Below are 23,311 nucleotides of genomic sequence, written 5' to 3' on the forward strand. Positions count from 1 at the left end.
TGAATCGTGACCTGTTTGAACAGCGCTTCACTTCTTATGAAGATGCCAAAAGATACATCGATCTTACAAGATAGAATCTGTAAGTTGCCTGAAAGATAGGAAATAGTAGCGGCTATCAGTGGATAATACTTATGAGTAAAATATACTGTACCGATCACAATATTGCGTTAAATTAAAAAAATCTTAAAACTAATATATAGGCATAATAATTTTTTTGAATATCTTTATATATTTCGTATATAATATAATTAACCCGAGTTACTGTATTTCATTTAACATTCTTCGTAAATCACGGAATCGATTAACGAAATCTCAAGCAATATTACTAAAAATCGAGCTGAAAGGACATACAAGGTTAACGTGCTCGACGATTATGAAACAAGAAGATTTCAGTTTCGTTTGGAATAGTTCGGATCTCGCGGTAGAACGGTCAAGATGTACCTGAAAATAGTCTGTTGCTTTCAGGTGGTTTTTGTTGGTTTTTTACTGGCTGATGCTGAATTGTCCGGATTATATCGCAGTGTTTTCTTTGATTTATATAATGAAGGTGGTGGCGGTGATGAGTTTCTGCAAGAATACGATTTTATCGTGATAGGAGCTGGTTAGTACTAAACTAATTTTATTGAATAATTAGTTAAAATTGATGATTGTTTCGTATTTCTGGATAGAGATGAATTGAATTATTTTTTTGCTTCTTTTTGTTGTTTTTCCTATAATCTGTTCAAGTGTCTACCGGCAATAATATATTAGGAATGCAATGTGAGGTTCACGAGCTGAGTTTAGTACTTAATATTAAATTACTTTATAATGATAACAATAAAAATATTTTTATAAACTTAGATATTTAACATAAAGAAAAACGTTTTGAAATAAAATATGTACATAATAATGGTTGTAATAACTAAATAAAAATAATCAAATACTATTTACTACACGTGCTTTAAATTCTGCTATATACATTCAATTTAGCTTAATACCTACTTAGACCTACCTATATGTTAAAAATATTTTATTTTTTTCTTTTTAGTGTTAGATATTACTCAATAAATTATGCAGTTATTTTTAAGTGTTACAATGGATATCCCAAGAAAAGTACAGCCCGAATGAGCAAAAACAGGAATAAAGAAACGACGTCCTGGGGTCTGTTGCCCAGTCTAGGTGATTTGACAAATTTTCCAATCAAACTAGAACAAAAAAGTCGCTGTCCTGTTGGGACTGTGAGCTTGACGTTCTAACTATTACACCATAGAACCACTTGTTTACAAAGTTTCTACGACTTCTTATGCGATATGGTTAGTGCTTAAAAAGCAAACTGAACGGCTTTTATACTGAACTACTTCCGATTTCTCGTCACATCAGTTCAGCAATAATTTTATACTCAAATATCTGATTATTTTAAATAAAAATATGTGAAAACATTTTGGAACCACCTCGGAAGTGCACCCTTTTGATTAAAAGAAGTATTATTTAAGGTATTACAAAATACATTTGAGCGGTTTATTATAAGAAATGAGGGCATAAGCAAGAGTAAATTATGAACATAATAAAATAAAACATACATACAACTAAAATTAAAATACAATTATAAACATATAATGTATAAAAATGTAAATGAAATACAAAAGAATTATATAGAATTATGTAAAATATAAAACAGGCCAATAGCGGTCATCAAAAGTTATATGTGTTAAATGTCAATAAAAAGACCGTAGCGTGCGTGTTTATTGGCCAGAACTTTAATTGAGAAAATGAGCGGCAGACATTGTGAAAATAAGGGTATGTATGTTTTAGGTTACAAAAAGTCTTATGTTCTGACTCTTATTTTCTCTTACTCTTATGTTCTGAGGCATATTTTTACATTAAATGCAAAAGGAAAAAATTGAACTTTACATAGCCATTCTGGCCAATCAATATACATGCTGGACTCCAGCCAGGACTTTTCCTATTTGAGACTCGATGTTGGTATGAACACAGCAAACAGAACACAACCAAATTTCGTACTAAGCACTGTATGTCAATAAGTAATCTCACAAATATTAAATGTTATGAATATAATTTATTTCCCTAAGGAAGACCAGTAATCTGTCCTGGTTGTTTACAGCAAGAGCGTTTCTATAGTCCATCAAACCGTAATTGAATTCAATTGAGATTAAGCAAGGACATTCGCTGAGAAGATGGTTTATAGATGTTGGCGAATGTGAACAAAACTCACAGTAAGGTGGATTATCTTCTGGTGGATGTTCTTGAGATGATCGTGAGTGAAACGACAATGTTTAAGTTATTCAACTCTGAGTTTTAGTTCATTTTGACTTTAACATACAACATTCTAAATAAATAAAATAATTAAACTGTTAAAAATACAAAATTATGTTACTAAATTAAAAAATACTGTTATAAAATATAATTTATTTTAACATTATATGTTAGTACATCTAATTCATATATCATTAAAGAACTTAAAACTACAGTTAATTATAAAGTTATAATAGTTTGTAGGCTAGGGATGTGCTTTATTATATTTATATTTTTTTTTCCAAATCACCTATGAGTTAGAGTTCCATGCGCGTTTTTATGTATTGGTGTCCTCTGGAGTCCTAATCCACCTAATTAACAATTATATTTCTAAGTAATATATTTTAATTTCATTAGAAAGCATATTTATCTTTTACCCTTAGTTCTTATATCCCTCGGTATAGTGTTTCCTTGTAAAGTTATTTTGATATCACTCTATTTCTGCTTAATTTGTTGTGTTAGTACCTGTATACATCTTTCTTGATAAAACTAGATTTAGTCGCTGCATTCTCCCTAATGCATTTACCATATCTGCAAAATAATTAGTATTGTCTCTCTCCTCACACATTTTTAACCAAATGCTCATGTATATTGTGAACAATTACACTCATATTTGGGCACATAAAACTATCACACTCTACAATAAGATTTCCTAAATATCACTTTATTACATTTAATTCTTATTCGTGCTGTTCGAAGTAGTTAATGATTTCAGTGGATGCGAAATAACAGGCGCGCATATATTTCAAACTTGATTTTACGCAATTTGGCAACCAAAAGCAAAAATTTCTTATGGATTGTATAATAGTGGTTGAAGAGCGTTTTTTTCTTGACGTGCTAAGCCGTTCAATAAGTTCCAGGTTCATCATATATTTGTTAACAATAGAACAAAACCAATTCGGTGACATTTTAATAGTTCATTCTTTCATAAGAACATACCAAAATGTCATAACTAAATTAAATACAAATGAAAAATTTAGATATAATCACCTTCGTGCGCAATGACTGTGACTGGAGGATTAAAAGTTGATAGAACAATAAACCGACTACATAAAAAAAAGATTTTCTAATAAGTAATATAAACCCTTAGTTAAGTAAGAAATACACTACGAATGATGCAACATTCAATTTATTTACCAGAGTTAACTTTCTTTGATTTCTAGTTCTTCCGAAAACTATTACAGGTTAAGGCAAGTTTTGTATATCGAAATGTTGCCGTAATTTTAAGTTAAATTTTGGTTTAAATCGTTTGCTGGTTTATAACTTCTAATTGTTATCGTTAATGTGTGGAATAATTTTGTTACATGTTCTGACGCATCATGCAGCATTTTGTTTCTTTCTAACTAGTAGATATTAACTAGTAAAATGAGAAAGAAAAATTCGAACGAATTTTACATTTTTAACCAACTTCAAAAAGGAGGAAGGGCATATTCGGTTCGACTAGGTTCGACTGCATATTTTTTTATGTATGCTCACCGATTTCTTAGTCAATTGTGTCAATTCTTTTTATTCGAAAGAGTGCACTTCCGAGGTTGTCCCATTAGAACCAAGTCAGTATCTGGTGGTGGAATCCGAGAGATCAAAGGAAACCCTCAAATTTCAAAGACACGTATAATATTTTCACATATTTTGTTTATCTAAAATAATTATATATTTGGGTATAATGTTATAGCTCAGCTGATGTGACGGAAGACACAACAATGTACAGACAACTACGTACATTAAAACGTTTATTTTTGATAAAAATCTAAGTTTGATAGATTTTACATTTTAGTGAGTTCTTTATTTATCTTTTAAAGTCGGTTGAATTTTTTTAAAATATTTTATTTTAAGCGACATTTGCTAGTACGTTATCTATGACGTGGCTGTTTTGTTGGAACGATTATACGCATAGAATTTATACATTTTTCAGAAATGTTTGCACCTAAAATAGGTGTTTAAAAGAGAATAATTTTTTAAAAATATTTATTTGGATACTGGGGCAATGAGCATTTCAGTGAAACTTAAATTTATCATACAATAATTACATAATAGACCAATTCTATGGTATATTGGTATTTTTTGACCAATGACTGATGTATAACCAACATACGAATTTTTTTGGTATTGTTTTGAAAATATGGTGTCTTTTAAATACCAGTAATTTAATTTCTAATGCTAGTAAGCTACATATTGTTAATGTTTGTTATATAGCTGAGTAATATATGAGTTAAAGGGTCGCTGTGTATATTCTGTTTAAGAAATATACGTGATTAGAATAGTTAGTGCTTATATTTATATTTATGAGCTGATATCATACATAGTTAAATCAGTTTCAAAATAGATACGATAATAATGAATTATTTATTTAGATTTTAAATTAATTTTACTAGAATTATTTAATTACTTGTCATTGAAGTAATTTATATATTTGTTATATGTACCAAAGCATTTTGCTAAAGCAATTTTATACAAATATAGAAACAGCCGCCCTTGATATGTTATTTATATTAATTTCAATAAATTTATGCATATTTATTCACTTTTTGTTTACTGTTCAGTAGAAATGCATAGATATTATTATTAGCACTGAAGCACGAGTACATTAGCACGAGTACATTTATCATCTTGATATTGAAGCTATATCCAATTGTAGTATCCTAAAAAATGGCTTTTGTAGTACTATTGATCCTACAACTATATTGTAGTATCGGGATCTTCGTATAAAGGAAAAGAAAGAGAAAATTTGGAAAAATGACACGTAAAGACCATTTTTCTATTACCTATTCAAACCCAACGTTAAAATGAATATAAACTACTTGAATGAGTTTGTAGATTTGATTGTGATGTGATGTATGATACAACCAAAAAAAAGTAAATATGTCGTGGACTATAACTCGGAAACTACAAGAGATAGTTCGTATCAACGTAGAAACATTCATTATCAGCATGTTGAAGAGTACCTAATTTGTGTACCTAAAACTCGATCTATAAATTGTCAAATGGATTCTTCTTGGTGAATTTGATTTCAAAATTCGTAGTTAATAACGTCAATTTTAGTTTTGGCTAGAATTATGAAAACAGAGCCTAAGCAAAATAAATTTCCAAACTATAAAAGATAATTCTATTTAGCGCACTTGGGAAGTTTGTGAATTTGAATGAGATTTGCAGTTACATATAGAACATGTGGCAACACATCATAAAACTTGGACACTTGATGATTGGAAGAATATGGTATGGTTAGATGAATCATCGTTTAAATTATTTCCTACAAACGGTCGCGTTCGTGTATGGAGAACCTCAAAGGAAACATACTATCTGGACTGCCTGTTTCTTACAGTCAAGCGTGGTGAGGGTTCCAGTCTGATATTCAGCTAGTCTTTTCATTCATATCAGACGTATATCAGCTGTTTATAATATTTTGACTATATATTTTCCCTGTAAAATCTCCACAAAACAGCGGTGAATTCGCGTCATCTAAATTGATGACGACCAAACATTGCAAAGTTGCCGGATCAACTCTGAGTTTTAGTTCATTTTGGCTATGACGTATTACAAAATTCTAATCAAAATGAAATAATTAAACTGTTATAAATAAGAAATATATTTTTAAATTAAAAACTACTATTATTTTAAGACACAGTACATCTAATTCATATATTATCAAAGTTAAGGTAGTGTTTTATTATATTTATATTATTTTTCTCCAAACCATCTATGAGTTAGAGTTCCAGGCGTGTTTTTTACGTACTGCTATCCTCTAGAGTGTAAATTAACAATTATATTTCTAAGTAATATATTTCACTTTCATTAGAAAACATATTTATCTTTTATGCTTAGTTCTTATATCCTTTAGTACAGTGTTTCTTTGTAAAGTCATTTTGATATCACTCCATTTCTCCTTACTTTGTCATGTTACTACCTGTATACATCTCTTGATAAAACTGGATTTAATCACTGAATTCTTCCTAATGTATTTATAGATATGGCTATCTGCAAAACAATTAGTATTCTTTCTCTCCTCACACATTTTACCAAATGCTCATGTATATTCTAAACAATTACCTATCTGTGTGTCTAAAAATCTTCCTTAATTTTATTATATGTTTGTAAAAATTGTAGCTTTTTTAAAACAATGTCTGGAAGTTCCACCATTTATGAACTGTGTTACCTAACAGTCTATGCAAGGTTACTCTCTCAAAGAGCTGCATATTTCCAAGTTTTCTATGGATGCTTTTCAGATTAGCAGTTTTCTCTGAAATAATTATGTTAAATTAAGTTTATGTACAAAAAACTGCTTACTATTTTTATACATGTTAATTATTTGATCTTTGATAGAGACAACATCAAGCTAATGTTGATTCGTCACACCCTTAGTTTAAGGATGTTTTATCTCTCTACTTTTTACTCTATCTCTTTGCGAATAGTCTATATATAGACTATAAATAGGCTATATATAGTAATCATCATAAGAAATGCGTATTGTTGATCAGGCAGACCGTTGATCATTATTTTTAATCAAAATATATATTTGATATTTTCAGGATCTGGAGGCAGCGTTGTCGCCAACCGCTTGTCCGAGAATCCCAGTTGGTCGGTGTTGATTCTCGAAGCTGGAAAAGACGAAATATTCCTCACCGATATACCCCTCACTGCTTCGTTGCTCTCCATTACAGACTACAATTGGGGATATAAAAGCAAACGTTTGAAAACTGCATGTTTGGGTCTGGTTGATGGAAGATGCAACTTAGTCAGGGGCAAAGGATTAGGGGGTACGAGCATCATCAACTTCCTATTATATACCAGAGGTAACAAGAAAGATTTCGATGATTGGGAAAAAATGGGCAACAAAGGTAATTACAGTTTTTATTATAAATATTGTGAAAACATATTGGGAATAATAATAGGAACATAAAAAATGTTGAAATAATTACTTGGTTACAAAATTATGTTCGATCTGGCAGCATTTTTATTTCATTTGTCAAAGATAACACAAGTATAAATGGTTTTACAGAACCTGAGTAACCAAAAGCTTAAAGGTCAATTGGGGCCCTGAATTAGCATCTCGTTTTCAAAAATTGGTTCTAGTTTTTAAATTATAAAATAAATTACTTGCCTTACTATTTTTGACTATTAACTGGCATACATTGAATTACAAAGTATAAATCAGATATGAACAGGGGTTGAACTGACTCTTTTATACTACTTAGGATCTGTTTCATGCATTAGAATCGAAGAAAAATCGCTCCTCATGCTCTCGTTTCAGAATCCTTGGTATCGCCTTTCGATTATCTCTATATCTTGGCCCTCCTAGCTCATCGCTCGTCGAAAAAATCACTATGTGAATGCAGAAAATGCATTTGGAGGGATTTGTGAGCTCTAATCTTGTGGTAATTTTGTAACAAATTGTTTCGTTCTTGGATTATGATGATTTGGATTACCGACAAAATTATGATCAACCTTTTGAAACGATGCTATTGCTTCATCAGGTGTTAAACATTTTGTAAACTTTGCATCAACCATTTATATTTTTATATCAGATCCGACCTTGCATATCAGTAAATTATTATTTGGGCTTCTACTTGGACAAATTAGCAATCTTATGGTTTAGTGCCCGAATATGTAACTGGCTTCGACACTGATGATACGTCATTTTTGCATTTATAATGGCAACATTCATCGAGCAAAAGTAGTAATCATGTACGTGATTTTTTTGTTCACTCTATAACATTGGCACAGAAAATGAAAAGTATATATTTTCACCAAGTAACCACTTGTTCCGCATGCGTTACAAAACAATTTTATTACACATGGCTTTTTTATGTATTTTCCAAGTTTACCAAGCATATAACATCCCAAAACGTAACGTACTCCACAAAAAATAAAAGTAATAATAAATTAATGCAAAGTCGACAGCATAAGCCGTTATAAAAGCGCAGTGTTCTCACCATGCGTGAACTCGACTAGAACTAGGACCAATTTTAACATACGGGTTGAAGGTATTAGTTCAGGGCATCAAATAATAGTACACGAACAAAAGTTAACACCAATTGGTTGTAACAATTGTTAAAAGCACAAATTTGTGTAATGTAACTAAATAAACAACTGAAATGAAGTGGTCAAAATTATAGTTTTATGATGGGATATTGTCTGTTATGAAATTTGACTAAAAGCATCATTGAGGATTGAGTAAAACACAATATTTACTCTCCTATCCCTAATACATTAAAACAAACCTATATATGTAGAATAAACTTATTAAAAACCTCGGATATATATTCGCTCTCTTCGTAAAGATATTAATGTTTGGTCATAGAAACATGTCATTTAAAATATGGTCCTGTTTTAGTAGTCTTTTTGTTTCACCAGTTTTCAATTTGTTCAATTTTCTTTTTTAACATTTTCAACAGAAGAACTTGCACTATTTTCATTTAAAACAATTTTTTTAGCATCAAATAGGCAACAAACAAGAAATATTTAATTAATTACTTAAATAATTAATTTACTATTTTATTTTTGTGATGTTTTATTTTTATATGGAAGTGAATTGAAAAACCTATATTGAAAAACAGGGCCTAAAATGTAAAATTTCGATAGCCTATATCTCGGAAACTATAAGAGATGATCCAATTTGGCAAACGACAGCGTAATAACATGGCGAATATTTTAAAGTCTCCTTTTACCAATGAGGGTTTAACTGGACTGGAACTACTGTTTAACGGGGGCTCCGAACAACTGTCCTCGGTATTAAGTCTACCGACTTGCGACTGACCAATTTAGTAATAATCGCAGAAGACTCCGGTCTTACCCAGCCTAGTTACTGGCGTGACTGGGATCATTTTCCTTGACGGATTTTGCACTGTTGCCTAGGACAATCACAGATATTAAACAATCACAACATAATTTTACGACTATGCCCCAGCAGGGTTCGAACCCGGGACTATCGCAACAGCAGATGGACCGTCTTGTAGCCTTTACCACTGCGCTAACCAAGCCGGCTGAAAAAATCTTAACATACATAAATTTATTTTATCCTATGGCGATTATTTTGATGTAGGTGAAATACATTTCTTTGCGTTTTGTTTAAATAATTTTACATATTTTGAGCACTTTAATATTTTTCGCTGAATATATTATATATATATGTTCTGATGAAAAGAGTCCCAATACGCCACAGAAAACCCTTCCTTTTGAGCCTTGCAAAAAATAAATCTCCGATGTTGAAACAGTTTGAAACATCATCTTGATGTCATTTTCCCCCTTTGGATTTTTTTTGCATATCAGCGTCTGAACACTCTTGATTCATCAACTCCTAGGCTATCTGACAGTTCTTTGAGAATTTTTACTGTATTTACGCCTATTTATATATTAAATAAATATTGAATTTTGTTTTATACCGCTATTTTATTTAATCTATTATATAATTAATTTATCTTAGGTTGGAGTTATAATGACGTGCTGCCGTATTTTAAAAAATCGGAAAACTGTTCTTTATGCGAGAGTATTGACCAAGATTTTCACGGAAATTCCGGTTATTTAAATGTGGAACATCCAGGATACCAGAGCCCTTTCGTTAAACTGTTCATACAAGCCGGAAAGGAACTGGGATACAAGAACAATGATCCTAACGGTCGAGATGGTCTGGGTATGACTATACTATAACAAGTAGACGTTTTAGTGCTTTAATGATTAAAATTCGAAAGGTTTTTCTAGAGTCCAAGCCACCATGAAGAACGGGTTACGATGTAGTGCAGGAAAAGCTTTCTTAAAGTCTGTTCGATACCGGAATAATTTGAAAATATCTATACGAAGTAGGGTAACGAAAATTTTAATAGATCCTCAAACGAAAATGGCTTACGGGGTTCAGTTTATCAAGAATATGAAGAAATATACGGCGAGAGCGAGGAAGGAAGTCATTTTAAGCGGTGGAACAATAAACAGCGCTCAGTTGTTGATGCTGTCTGGTGTTGGTCCCAGAGAGCACCTGGAAAGTTTGGGAATTAAGGTGATATCTGACCTTCCTGTTGGATACAACTTCCAGGATCATTTGGCAATGTCCGCTATTGCGTTTTTAGTGAATCAAAGTATTACAGGTGATATTATAATAATTATTCACATTATGTTGGCTATAGGTATCTGATTGTAGTATCCGATATAAATGCTCCACTCCCAAGGAACGTCTTCAACTTTCTAGTTAATGGTAAAGGCCCTTTAACAATACCAGGTGGTGCTGAGGCCCTAGCCTTCGTTAAAACTAAGTATACTTCGAATATTAATGATGACTATCCGGATATGGAGTTGGTTTTAGGAGCTGGAGGACTAAATGGGGATGTTTTCGGAGCAGTACGCGCACTTCTTGGTAATATTTTTTATTGCTATTTATTACATGGTGTTATTGCCTTAATATATTGCTGAAAAATATTTAAAAATAATATTATATATAAAATAAATAACTAAATATGTAAGTATGCCAAAATTAGGCCAGTCCTGCTGCCATTTGAGTTGTAAAATTTTGATAACTTGAGAAAAAGGAGTTTGGCAACTGATAACTTAGGGTTGGTATAAATGTGAGTCTCCTAGAGAGGAAACGTCGAAGCGTCAGATAATTTAGGTGTTTGTATGTATTTCGATCAGCAATTGGTGGTGATTGGCGAAAACGTGATGTATCAACAGTTGGGCAAAATAGATGTTTTGCATTAATTAAAAATCAAATTACAAAATACTATCTTTATATAAGAAATACTAAATATTTTGAGATCGTGTATTCAAAATACAAAAAATACAGTATTTTAACTATTTTTACTTAACAAACAAATTACAAAATACGGTAATGTGTTAGGTTAGGTAAATAGAATATAAGTAATCCAGCCATGCCTATTAATCATTATCAGTAGTTGAGAATTTCCTTTCATGAACACTAGATTTTTAAAAATACTATCCGACAAACATCTTTCTACAGGTCCTGGTAAGCAGAAATTTATGTTATATTGAATGAACACATTTTTTATATGTGTTAGCGTTTTTTAATAGGTTAGCGTTCAAAGACGGTAATAAATTTGTTTTTATCGTTTGAGAAGTTAACTGACTCTATTTCTATCTTTGATGTCTATGGTTGATCACTATGGCTCCAACTATCTCCAGTAAAGTTTAAGAAAATGTTGTAAGTCTTCTTTCTCAGCTGCCTTTTAGCTACAAACAGGAATTTAATAGTAAAATGCCTCAAGTTACATTCCTATACAGTTCGACCAAACCTTAAAGTATAGATAAATTTGCCATATCTGAATGTAATCTAAGTTAAGTTGAAGCAATTATTATTAATACACCAATTAATTTCTTCAAGTAATCTAGATCTATGGCGGACAAAGTCTCACCCTGGAACTGGTGATTCAGAGAGTTGGATCTATTACCTTTTTCTACCACTCGATTCATAAATATTTCTAGAGGGGGAGATATACCTAAGTGTGTTTTTCGTCCTTTGTAAGTCCTATTCTGTGGTTTACCAAAAACATCGTAAATATAACTGTTGGAATGTTCATCTTGTCGGTCGGAATGTGTGGCTGTCGACTGGATTATTTATTCGAACATTCACTATTATTTTTGTGGAAGGAATTTGTACGGGAACACAAAACACTGGTTGAATAAACATTTATTTATTTCATGCGTTAAATACTACATGTGGTCGAGCGGAAGATAAACAGGATATTAACTTATGGAAGTATGGAAGCGCTATGGAAGTGGTACTGTTACAAGGGGTAGAGAAAAGGGAGAGAGACGTCGTCGTATTGGTCTACATAAAGAAAGCATTGATATTTAACAAATAACAAATACACTCTCGTCGCAAAAAAAATTGACATATTTATTTTGATTTTGCTCTGTTTTGCATCGGAAAATTATTGGGCGTTATTTCCTGTAGAACATACCCATTAAGAAGATCGCTAAATGTACTTATGTCCAAATGTATTTTAAGGCCAGGTATTTTAAATACGGATTACAAAAAAAATACTACAATATACAAAATGCAAATACAAAATACATATTTTTATTTTGATGACAAATAACTCAAACATTGCTCAACCCTGGACGTATCAATGTAAACAACTGTTAAACAAACTAACCTAAGTATTAAGTTTGATGGCATAAAATACCATTTTCCATTTGGCATTAAAGAATTATTTAGTGTATATAGATATTAATTATGGAAAACTCAAAATTATCGAAAATGACATTCATAGCTTTGGTTGTCTTATTTAAATATATCTATTGTAGATGCTTGGATCACCAAAAACATTTGAAGAAAAAAAATCGAAAAGTCAATGAATTGCAGGATATAGTGGATGAAAATCCAGCTCTAATTCTCAAAAAACTCTTAGAAAGCTTAATAGTTGATACATCAACATCGTCATTCCAACACGGTATCATTACGATGGTAGCAAAATGAGAAAAAGTGATCAGAGTACATGCAAACATCTAACATGTAGGGTGAAAATTATTTAATGAAATTCGATAAAAAAGCTCTTCGGATTTTGATTCCTCAAAATAATAAATGTAATATTGAAAAAATATACCAACGCAATATTATATCATCAGCATAATTGCCGAAGTGTTTATATATTTCATATACCAATTTTTTAGGCATTCCGCAAGAAACATTCGACAAGGTATACGCACCTCTCATAGGGAAACCATCATTTAGCATAGCACCCGTACTTTTAAGGCCGAAAAGTCGAGGACGTGTATATCTGAAAGATTCCAATCCTCTTCATTGGCCAATCATCGATCCAAACTATTTTTCCGAAGAGGAAGACGTAGCTACAATGGTCGAAGGAATAAAAATTGTAAGTATTAGCATCATTGGTAGGCTACTGTGATTTAAACCTAGTGAGATCTTTGAAATAAAATTTAGTTCGTCCCATAGAGTAATAGGGAGAAAACTCAATAGAGGTCTCTGGAGAAAAATCGTCCATGCAAATATATTGATTGTTCAGTTCTTCATTGCAGGTACTTGTAAGGAATTCATTTGATTGATTCTTTAATAAAGTTTGCCACGTAGGGGCGGCACGTGATAGACCTACCAATGAAATTAAAAAAAAATTGTATATATATTGAATTTATAAAACTATACAAAAAAAAACATTGGTGCAGGGCAAATACACGTTGCTTCTTCTGTCTTTTCCATTTTTCGTATTTGTTTAGTGCCATTAATTTAATGGAATCTATTAGGGCGTTGTCTTCTTGGTTTCTTATATCGAACAGACGTCGAGTTTTTCTTTGTTAAACTTCTATTTACTTGTTTAATCCAAAAATATATGGAGCACAATATTATTATTAATATTTCATCTGGAAGATAATTATGTACAGTACAATTAAAGGTTTTAATTTTGCCTTTTTTAGGATCTCTGACAAGAATTGTGTTATATTGTCGAGGTGGCAATATCGCGAGATAAAATAAGAGATAGATCAAAGGCTTACTAACGGTATAATAAAATAATTTTGTTGGATTCTGGAGCATGGGAGGTTGAGAGTTTCCTCTATAAAATAAGTCTCAACTTCAGTCAGTTGACTGAGTTATTTATAATTGAACGCAAAATGCGTTTGCGAAACGTAGGTATTGTCAAAAAGAGATAAAATCAAAATACAAGCACCAGAAATGAAATTACCTCATAAGAGTGAGGGGTGCAATAAAGATGGACACAATAAGAAGTAAAGAATAAGAAAATACTTCAATATTGAATATACAAAGCAGACAACTTATTATGTGGGGACACTTAAAGTAGATGAAGAGCTATATAAAGGCAATATGGGAAGCAACAGCAGAGGAAAATCATACTGTAATCTTAAATTAACCTAGGACCAATATGTCATAAAAATACTCCAGAAGATAGGAAAAACCTCGGTCGAAGCAAGAAGTCTAACAGAAAAATATGGAGTGAAATTGTACATGGAGAAATAAAGAATAGACAAGAAATATACACTACCACCGGCACGTAGTACAAAAGTTATTTTATATATATTTGAATAATATTGCCAAATTATACTGTTACCCAATTTGTCTAGCATATAAGATTATGTATTTTGAATTACTATACCATTATTAAAAACATTGTCTATTGATATGGTTGTTTAATACGTCACCAGTAATAGTGTGAAAATTATTTACGCTTAAAAGCTATATTATTCCACAATGGCAACTGATATTTTTCCATACATTTAATTCATGGATCTTTTAAGCAATCTGAAAATGCCGTGTTTTTACTTGTTACTTGTTACAAAAATTTAAAACAATGGGGTGTAGAATATCTTTAAAAATACAATTCTTGTATTCGTGAGTGACGAGCAAGGTGAATGCTTTCACCAGGATATAAAACAAATACAAGAGTGTTATCAAGGTAGATGGGATGCTAAAATATTAGCAGACTACTGCTGATTTGTAAATAAAGGGTGGGATTCTACTAGTCGCAAAAGGAAAAGTTATTTCTTTATTTTCTTTCGGAATACATGGCTTTGTTTTATTATTGACCACTTAAACCTAAGCTATTTTAATGTGTATATAATATATTACCACTTTTTTAATAAAATTAATAATGTAAATAACTAAATATGATTTGAAAATTTTCATACTGTCTTTATTTATTTATACTATTTTAATTTATTGTCATTTTAAAATGGTACATGTTACAAAGAATATTTTAAAGTTTTTGTGTTCAGCAGATACAATTTGACAAAAAAGGCGTTTTATTTAATGTTATAGAACAAAAAAAATATCACATAGTGTTATTAATAAAGTTAAAATAACAACACTAAAGCTTCAATTATAAATATCGTTTATTTATTTTAATTTTTCTATCCTTTCTTTGTTGTGCCTATTTTTTAAATAAGTAACATGTATATAATAATAAGTGTACATTGGACATTAATATAACAAATAAATAAACTATATATTTTCCTGATGTAACAACAGTGACATGTGTATTTTTGATAACTCATAACTCTCTCATCATATGTTTCACTCACAAACTTCACATTCTCTTAAACAACTTTCCAATGAGCTGGTGCCGTTCTGTACGGTAGTCCTGATCCTGTCCTGCAATCTTTGTGCAAATCTGGACGTTCTTTCTTTCGGCAAACAAAAGCACACCTTCTTACCGCCTCCCGTCTCATTCAACGTCCATCCTCTTTGTTTCTCGTAATTTTCACCACAGTACGGACAGAATTTATACGAAAGATTCTCTTGGTCATTCTCCGACGACAGTTCCGGTGTTCTTCTGGACTGGGAGAAAGTACATTCGTATTTGGAGCAAATGGGACAATAATAAGGTTGATGAACATTGTCGTTCAAGTTGGTACAGGTGGACGATTTGCCTTTGTTGGTTTTGACAGAGCGGACGAAACTAGTTTTTGTCGTTTGTTCGGTTTTAAGAGGCCCTGAACTGTTACAGTAACATATATCACAGTCCTCTGGACAATCATTTGGATCTACTTGAGCTTGAGAAATTTTGTTAAAGCTGCTGGTTTTGATAACGTCGTCTTTCATGACCTTGTTCGGGTTAGTTCGTAAAATTAGGTCATCTTCGGGTTTCTGATACCGAAAGATAGGTCTCTTGTCGCGAGTTACTTTCGGACACCTTTGTTGAGCCTTACTGTAGCCTACTGTATGACATACCTTCTTGGGATGCAGTTTTCTGGAGAGAGTCTGAGGTGCACACGGATATCTTGGATAACCGGTCATGGAAGGGCGTTGATATGCGTCACAGAAGGTTTCTTCTATCGTTGTTTTCGTTTTTATAGCTAGTTTTGGTGATATTGTACCTGGAAATAGTTTGGTGGGTTCTAACAGTAAATCGATATCTGTTCCCGTCATTGATGGCCTTCTGGAGGAATTGGAGTAGAGCAAATCATCCAGTGTTGTACGGAAACTGGCTAACACAACACCCTCATCACAGTTTTTCCATTGAATCAGCTCAACGAAGAATTGTTCGCGATTTAATGTCCTCTGCAGTTCACTGAGACGACGCTCCTTCACAAAGGTCTTGTAGAAAATGAACTTTTCGTCAAACACCACTGGAAACGACGGTTTGTAGGCATCGGTCTGTATATTGGAGTCCAACATTCCCAGTTGCATCGACACCTTCCCATTGGAACACAACCAAACGCCCGGACAACTCAGTTTCCGTATCGTTAACTCGACTTTCACCAAAAAACTCTTCATTTTCGATGGTATTTCGTTCACATTCTGGATTTGTTTGGTTTGATGTCAAAGGTCTTGTGGAAAACACGGAAAAAAACAATCAATAAAAATATAGGTTAACAGAAATGTCAGTTTGTACCTTGACAACCGCTTGGTTACGCGTTTCGTCAATAACAACAGGTCAGATCTTTGTTGATAGAGGGAAGACATTGACCTGGTTTAATACGCAGGTTATATACCCACTTAAATATATAAATAACCCATAAAGAGTGTTATTAATATTATATAATGCTAGTTTTCTTTAATATCTAATAAAAATTAATTAAATCACCACAAAATAACCGCAGACGTATTCTTAAAATAATTAAAACTGATATTCGTACTTTCTAATATTCATATAGATTGTTCTAACGTAGCTAATAGTTTATAGACTATTTTTGCTTTTGCAATCATAAAACTGATTTATATACAGCAAACTTTACATTTACTGTAATATTTAAGTAGTTTCATGGCATATATACTTGAAGTTGTCACATTTGTTAGAATTAATTGTCAATCCACGGTGTAATAAAAGTAGAGAGGGAATATATTCACGAATATCGTTGGGGTAGTTAATTTGGACATATTTCATTAAATATTTTGCATGAGAAACAGTAATTTAAATTATAAAAAATAATATATTTTTGCTTTTATGGATAATTGGAGGAAATTGATCAAAACCTACTCTAGATTACCCTAAAGACAATAACACTAACGACTTCGTTAATTTTTGGTAAATTAAACCTCCTCGCGTGTTCACTTTTTTTTATTAATCTCTGAGAACGTCAACAATCTGACCGTGGGCAATAAGTATTATTATATGATTTCCGTTATATAATATAATTATCCTGACATGTAGAAGATCACTTGAGTAAGTGATTTGCTGTATAACTTATAATCTAAATCTTATTCTAGATACTATTCTAACTTATTTTAAAGTATGTCCTCAGTTCTTCTGAAGACTATTCTGACTTATTCTAGAAATTATTAGATCTCACTCTATGTGTCTATCAATCAGTTCGTATGGTAGTTTGCGTTTGAGCCTACGAACTTCACTCTCATCGCGCACATTTAAGTGCTTGGCGAGTACAATGCGATGCACTAATAGTCTTTCAGAGCACTTTACACTAACACTTCGAATTACACTCGTTATAGGTTCTATGGGGATATCACGCTGAATCAGTTTGTTGGACACGTAATATGGGACATCGACGATGACTCACAACACTTTATTCTGGAATATGTGAAAAATATCTATGTTAGATTTGCTAGTAGTACCCCATAGTTCAATACCATCGGTCTAAATGGGCCTAAATATTGACTTATACAGCAAAACCTTGTTATCTAATGGTAATTTAGATTTACGCTCTATCAGTCAATACATTTGGTTTAGTTTAAGCCCAAGCTGTTTGCGTTTTGTCACTAAATGTTTTTCCAAGTCAGACGTCGATCAAAATACATTCCCAGATATTTAATGCTGTCTGCTTGCGGAAGTTCATGATTATTCAATTTTACTGAGGGACATGTTCTTCTGCAAAGGGTGAATGTCATATGCGTAGATTTTATCTCATTTGCTTTAATACGCGATGATTTCAACTACAATTCGACTTTGTTAAGATGAAGTTGGAGGTTTTCTGGGCTGATATTGGATCCTCGTGTGATGATAAAGACGCTGTATCGTCAGCATATGTTGCAAGAGTAGTGTTTCTTGAGGTCGGTAGGTCAGATGTATCCAAGAGATATAACAATGGGACAAGAACACTGCCCTGCGGAACACCCGAATATATTGCTACACCCAATATATCAGTGTCAGTGTATTGCGTTCATTGGCTGGTATTTTATTGGTTCTAATGTGGATATTATAGCTGCCAGATGACATCTGATGCAATGCTATTTTATACGACTAAAACATTGTTGTGATATAAAAACGTTTGCAGTTTTTGGTTCAATATTGACATGGTACGATTTTAATATACGTTTGTAATTTCCCCGATTGTAACTGAGTTGTTTGTACATAGGTACATAGTAAAATTTTGTACATTTTACTTTTAGAGAGTGTCTTGTATCTGAATTTGTTTTCAGGGCGGACGGCATTTGTGTGGAATTTCATGAAAATAAACTTCACAAATTTTGAGAGAAGTTGTTTTGCACTGCTTAGTTTTAGCGTTTTTCCATCTGACCCATGATGAATCGGTACTAGGTGTTCTGTTATAGATGAAATTATCAATTTGTTGTTCCTACATATGAGTAAAGTGAAGAGTCATAGTAATGTCAAATCGTTGCTGATGGTTTTAATGATGTGGTTTGACTACACAACATTTCGGTCGAAATGGAGACCTCTGCGTTTTTTATTTCTGCGAAATTGGGTTTCTTTATTTCCTGTTGCAGGATACGAAAGTCCGGCTAAAAATTATGTTCTGGCTTTTCCACAGATTTGCAACAACATGTTATCTCCCACAGATAATTAAGAAGATAGCGGTTTACACGTTTTTCTTAACACTACCTCAGTTGCTGAAAAATATCAGGCTTATAAATTAATTTTAATGGATTTATAATAGATGTAACCCATTTCATGATGAAGCTTCACTGACACATGTATATGTAAATACTAGTTACGACGTTTTAAAAGTACTGATTTTGACATTGAAGACAAAGATACGGTCTGAATAGTCAAAAAAAAAGACAAAGATGTAAAGGCATTACTCGATAATCATCATTAATTGAAATCGCTATCGACTAAAATTGTTGCGATTTAGCCTTTTAATGATATCGTGATCATAAATTGATATTGTTATGATCGATATTATGATCATTATGATCATTATTTTGATCATATCATGTTAGCCTGTTTTTGCGCTCGACAGTAGGTTGCAAAATCGGTAAAACATACTTGGAAACATTAAAATGTAAAGTGATAACCCACCAACCATATTCTTCAGACCCTGCCCCTTTCGGTTACTACTTATTGGGACATATGAGTCATGACCTGTCAGATAAGGGCTTCACTCCTCATGAAGATAACAAAAATTGGGTCGATTCGTCGATAGTTTCAAGCTATGCATTATTCTTTCGAAATATAATCCGTAAATTGCCTGAAATATGGAGAAAATTAGCCGCTCTCGATGAACAATAATTCGAATAAATTGTATTGTACCGATTTTTCATAATAAAGTTTCAAATAAAAAAAAATATTTAAAACTAATTTGTAGGCTTAATATTTTAGGATTTTTGACTCCCGTCGAGTATAATTGATTTCATGGTCTTGTCAATTCATGATCATCGTACGAAATTATTTCAACAAATCATAGCTATTTTCTAACATTTGAATCGTGATGCTATGACACCTTGATACGAATTTCTTGGAAATACATAGGAGGAGAAATAATCATCATTATTTATATTTTCAATAATATAACTTTCAGACAGCCTAGCAGTTGGCAGTGATTCTAGACTATTACATGTGATAATAAATCTACAAAAGGAGGTAAAAAGCTATAATATGATTTTATTATGAATGTCATCTTGGCCTGTTTCAACATCGCGGTTTCATTGCTTGTCAGGTAAATATAAGAAGAGTTTTCTGTGACGTAGTGTGACTAGCGCTGAAAAGCGGATCTGCTACGACAATCCCAAGCGTAAAAGTCAGTCAGTGTAAATTTAGGAGAGGCTAGAAATAAATAGATAAATGGTTCCATATCAAATCAATATCATTCTTTCGTCACGGTATCGCTTTGTTGCCAGAACGATGGGAAAGGTAAAAAGAAACACATGGGCTGAAAATTTCGCGTCGTACCAAAGAAAACGCGTTTTTTATATCCAAAATTGGCTTTATTCATCAACACAATCATTCCAACGCCGCTATAACATTTCAATATCGCTTTTGTAGAACGATTTATCTTTTGCCTCAAAATAGACTTGTCACCAGTTACTGTTCACTCAGATGACGATCCTTTTGATTCCGGAGTGAAGTGGTGGATCCATGTTTCATCCGTTGTCACATATCGATGCAAAAATTCCGATTTGTTACGTTAAAACATGGCCAAACACTGCTCAGACTCATTACAGGTTTTTGTTTTTAGTCAATAATGTGCAAACCCGGCACCCACTTTGAACAGAGCTGTCTCATAGTCAAATGTTCGTGCAATATAAAACCAACAGGTTCTTTTAATATCTTTACGACGTTAGCTAATTTACGTAACTTCACTTTTCGATCATTCAAAACGATTTTGTGGATCATTTTGATATTTTCTGGTGTGAAGTCAAGAAGTCTTTTGAACGTTCACTGCGTTCTGAATCATCTGTATCTCTACGACCACGTTTGAATTCAACAAACCAATGTTTTATTATTGTTTTTGATGGAACGCAGTCTTTATAACACTTTTCAAGCCATTGCTTTCCTTGAATGGTATTTTTTCTCATCTAGAAGCAATCCATTGTTGTGCAAATAACGAAATTGGTTTCACTCTTAGTACAATAACGGTCAAACTTATGAATAAGATATCCTGAAATTTTAACACCTTTGTTTTGAAGATTACTACTAACTGGAAAAACAGAGATTGAAATAAAACTAGCGCCATCTATGTGTTAGGTTCTGGACTTTTCAGTCTATGTGTTAAATGATTTATTTTAATATATGTTGTACTAACTCATTAAAGGGTACATATTACTATAATATAGAAGCAACCTGATAAAGATATATTTGTTATAATTTTTAGATAAGTCATCAATATAACATTAAAAACACTAGAATTTTGTTCTTATATAACAGTTTTTAATTAATATTTGATATTTTTTTTAGGCCGTATCCATTGCTCACTCATCAGGCTTCAAGAAATACAACACACATATTAACCCGTACCCATTTCCGAATTGCGAACACTTACGATTTGGTTCGGACCCTTATTGGGCTTGTACGGTGCGTCACCTTAGTACTACTTTGGGTCATCATGTGGGCACTTGCAAGATGGGACCTCCAAATGATCCGACAGCTGTGGTGGACGATCAGTTGAGAGTTTATGGCGTGAATAACTTGAGGGTCGTGGATGGCTCCGTAATGCCCAACGTAGTAGCTGGTCATACGAACGCTGTCATTTTCATGATCGGCGAGAAAGCATCGGATATGATAAAAGATACGTGGAAGTGATAATCTGTGATATATTATAAACATTTTTCGCTGTTTGTCAATTAATTGAACCAATTTTCTCCCAAAGCTTAGATATATCAGGTAATAACACATGGCCTGAAAAGTCCCAGGCGTAACAAAGAAAACGCGTTTTTTTGGTCCAGGGTCGTTTTTGTAGAACCACTATTGTAGAACAATTTGTTTTTGACCTCAAAAAAGTTTTGTCACCATTTGCTGTCCACTCAGATGACGACATTTCGAAGTGAAGTGATGGATCCATGTTTCATCCATTGTCACATATCGACGCAAAAATTTTTCTCATTGTCAAATGTTCATGCAATATAAAACCAACCCTTTAATCATTCAAAACGATTTTGTGGATTTTATTGATGTTTTCTGGTGTTACCATCTCATTTGGACGTTCACTGCGTTCTGCATCATCGCTATATCTACTCCGAGAGGAGTCGTAATAAGGACTTTTCAAGCCATTGCTTTGCTTGAACGGTATTATTTCCTATCAAGAAGCAGTGTAAAATTAAAACAAGAAATTGTTTTTGATCAATTGTATTGCAAATAACAAAAGTGGTGTTACTCAATACAATTTGTGAGCAGAATATCATGAAATTTTAACAGCTTTCTTTTGAAGGTTAGTGCTAACTGAAAAGCAATGATTGCAATACAACTAGCGTTATCTATATGTTAGGGCCGGGACTTTTCAGGCCATGTGTTAAAAGTTGTATCAGGTGAGATGTATAGAAAAAATAATTTCCATTCCAACCAAATAAATATTTGGTGTAGTTGTGTAATACACAATCTTTACAATATGGGTCTTAGATATTAATATATAGTTATTATGCATATAATTTAGTTAATAATATTACTTCTCATGTAGATACTAATTTAGTACAAAATATGTAGTTGATAATGAGTATTTTTGATATTATATAGTAGTTTAATAAATTTTAATATATTAATTTATTTTATCAGTTGACCCGGCGAACGTTGTACAGCTTAAAATTCAGTGAATATTATGTTACCTTTTTATTAAAATTGATTTGGGATTTTATTATCATAATAAGATGAATAAAAAATGTATTGAGTTTAATAATTAAAAAAAATATATATATCAAAAGTACAAAAATCAGGTATTTCAATGATGTGTCGACAGTAATGAAGCTAAGACTGTTCAATAAAGCAATAAAATCAAGTCATCTTAATAGATGAGGTCAAAATGTCGTAATGTTGCCACATCAACTTTTTGTTTTAGTTAATTTTGGCTTTGTTATATAACAATTAATCTAAATATAACAATTAAACAAATATAATTTTATGAAATATAACTTATCTTAATATTTTAGTACGTCAAATGCATATACCATCGAAGGTTATCTATAGTTAATTATACAATCCCGTAGATTGTAGGTTAGGAATGTGTTTTATTATATGTACATAGAACCCTTTTCGACACCACCTATATTCTAGAGTTCTATGAGCGTTTTTTAATCTATGCCATTTTAGTAATGTGTTTTAATTTCATTAAAGAGCATACTTACATTTTAGGTTTAATTCTTGTTTCTTTCGGTGCAGTGTTACATTCAAGTCATTTTGATATCATTAGATTTCTTTTTAATTTCTTCTGTTACTATGTGTGTACATATTTTTTGATTAACTAGGTTGAACAACTAGATAGAACA

General features: G+C 32.2%; 2 protein-coding genes across 3 annotated transcripts; one reads left to right on the forward strand and one right to left on the reverse strand.

Annotated features, from left to right (window-relative positions):
• The first annotated feature begins 350 nt into the window (after positions 1-350).
• On the forward strand, positions 351-21,785 carry LOC143191768 (glucose dehydrogenase [FAD, quinone]). Of its 2 annotated transcripts, none has more exons than XM_076397155.1 (7): positions 351-601; positions 6,816-7,124; positions 9,710-9,916; positions 9,975-10,364; positions 10,418-10,630; positions 12,904-13,106; positions 13,663-13,798. In XM_076397155.1, the coding sequence occupies exons 1-7, from the start codon at positions 436-438 to the stop codon at positions 13,669-13,671; spliced, it is 1,497 nt and encodes a 498-aa protein (XP_076253270.1). In that variant the 5' UTR covers positions 351-435; the 3' UTR covers positions 13,672-13,798. The 2 variants fall into 2 exon arrangements, with proteins under 2 accessions (XP_076253270.1, XP_076253261.1); XM_076397146.1 differs by lacking the exon at positions 13,663-13,798 and adding an exon at positions 21,294-21,785 and having other exon boundaries at positions 357-601.
• On the reverse strand, positions 15,134-16,571 carry LOC143191781 (uncharacterized). The gene has a single exon (XM_076397164.1). It carries the CDS (start codon positions 16,475-16,477, stop codon positions 15,275-15,277), a length of 1,203 nt encoding a protein of 400 aa, XP_076253279.1. The 5' UTR covers positions 16,478-16,571; the 3' UTR covers positions 15,134-15,274.
• Positions 21,786-23,311: the final 1,526 nt, after the last annotated feature.

Source organism: Rhynchophorus ferrugineus, unplaced genomic scaffold, assembly GCF_030347505.1.
Source record: "Rhynchophorus ferrugineus isolate W39M unplaced genomic scaffold, kcgeb_rfMv2 rfM1, whole genome shotgun sequence".
NCBI lineage: Eukaryota > Metazoa > Arthropoda > Insecta > Coleoptera > Curculionidae > Rhynchophorus > Rhynchophorus ferrugineus.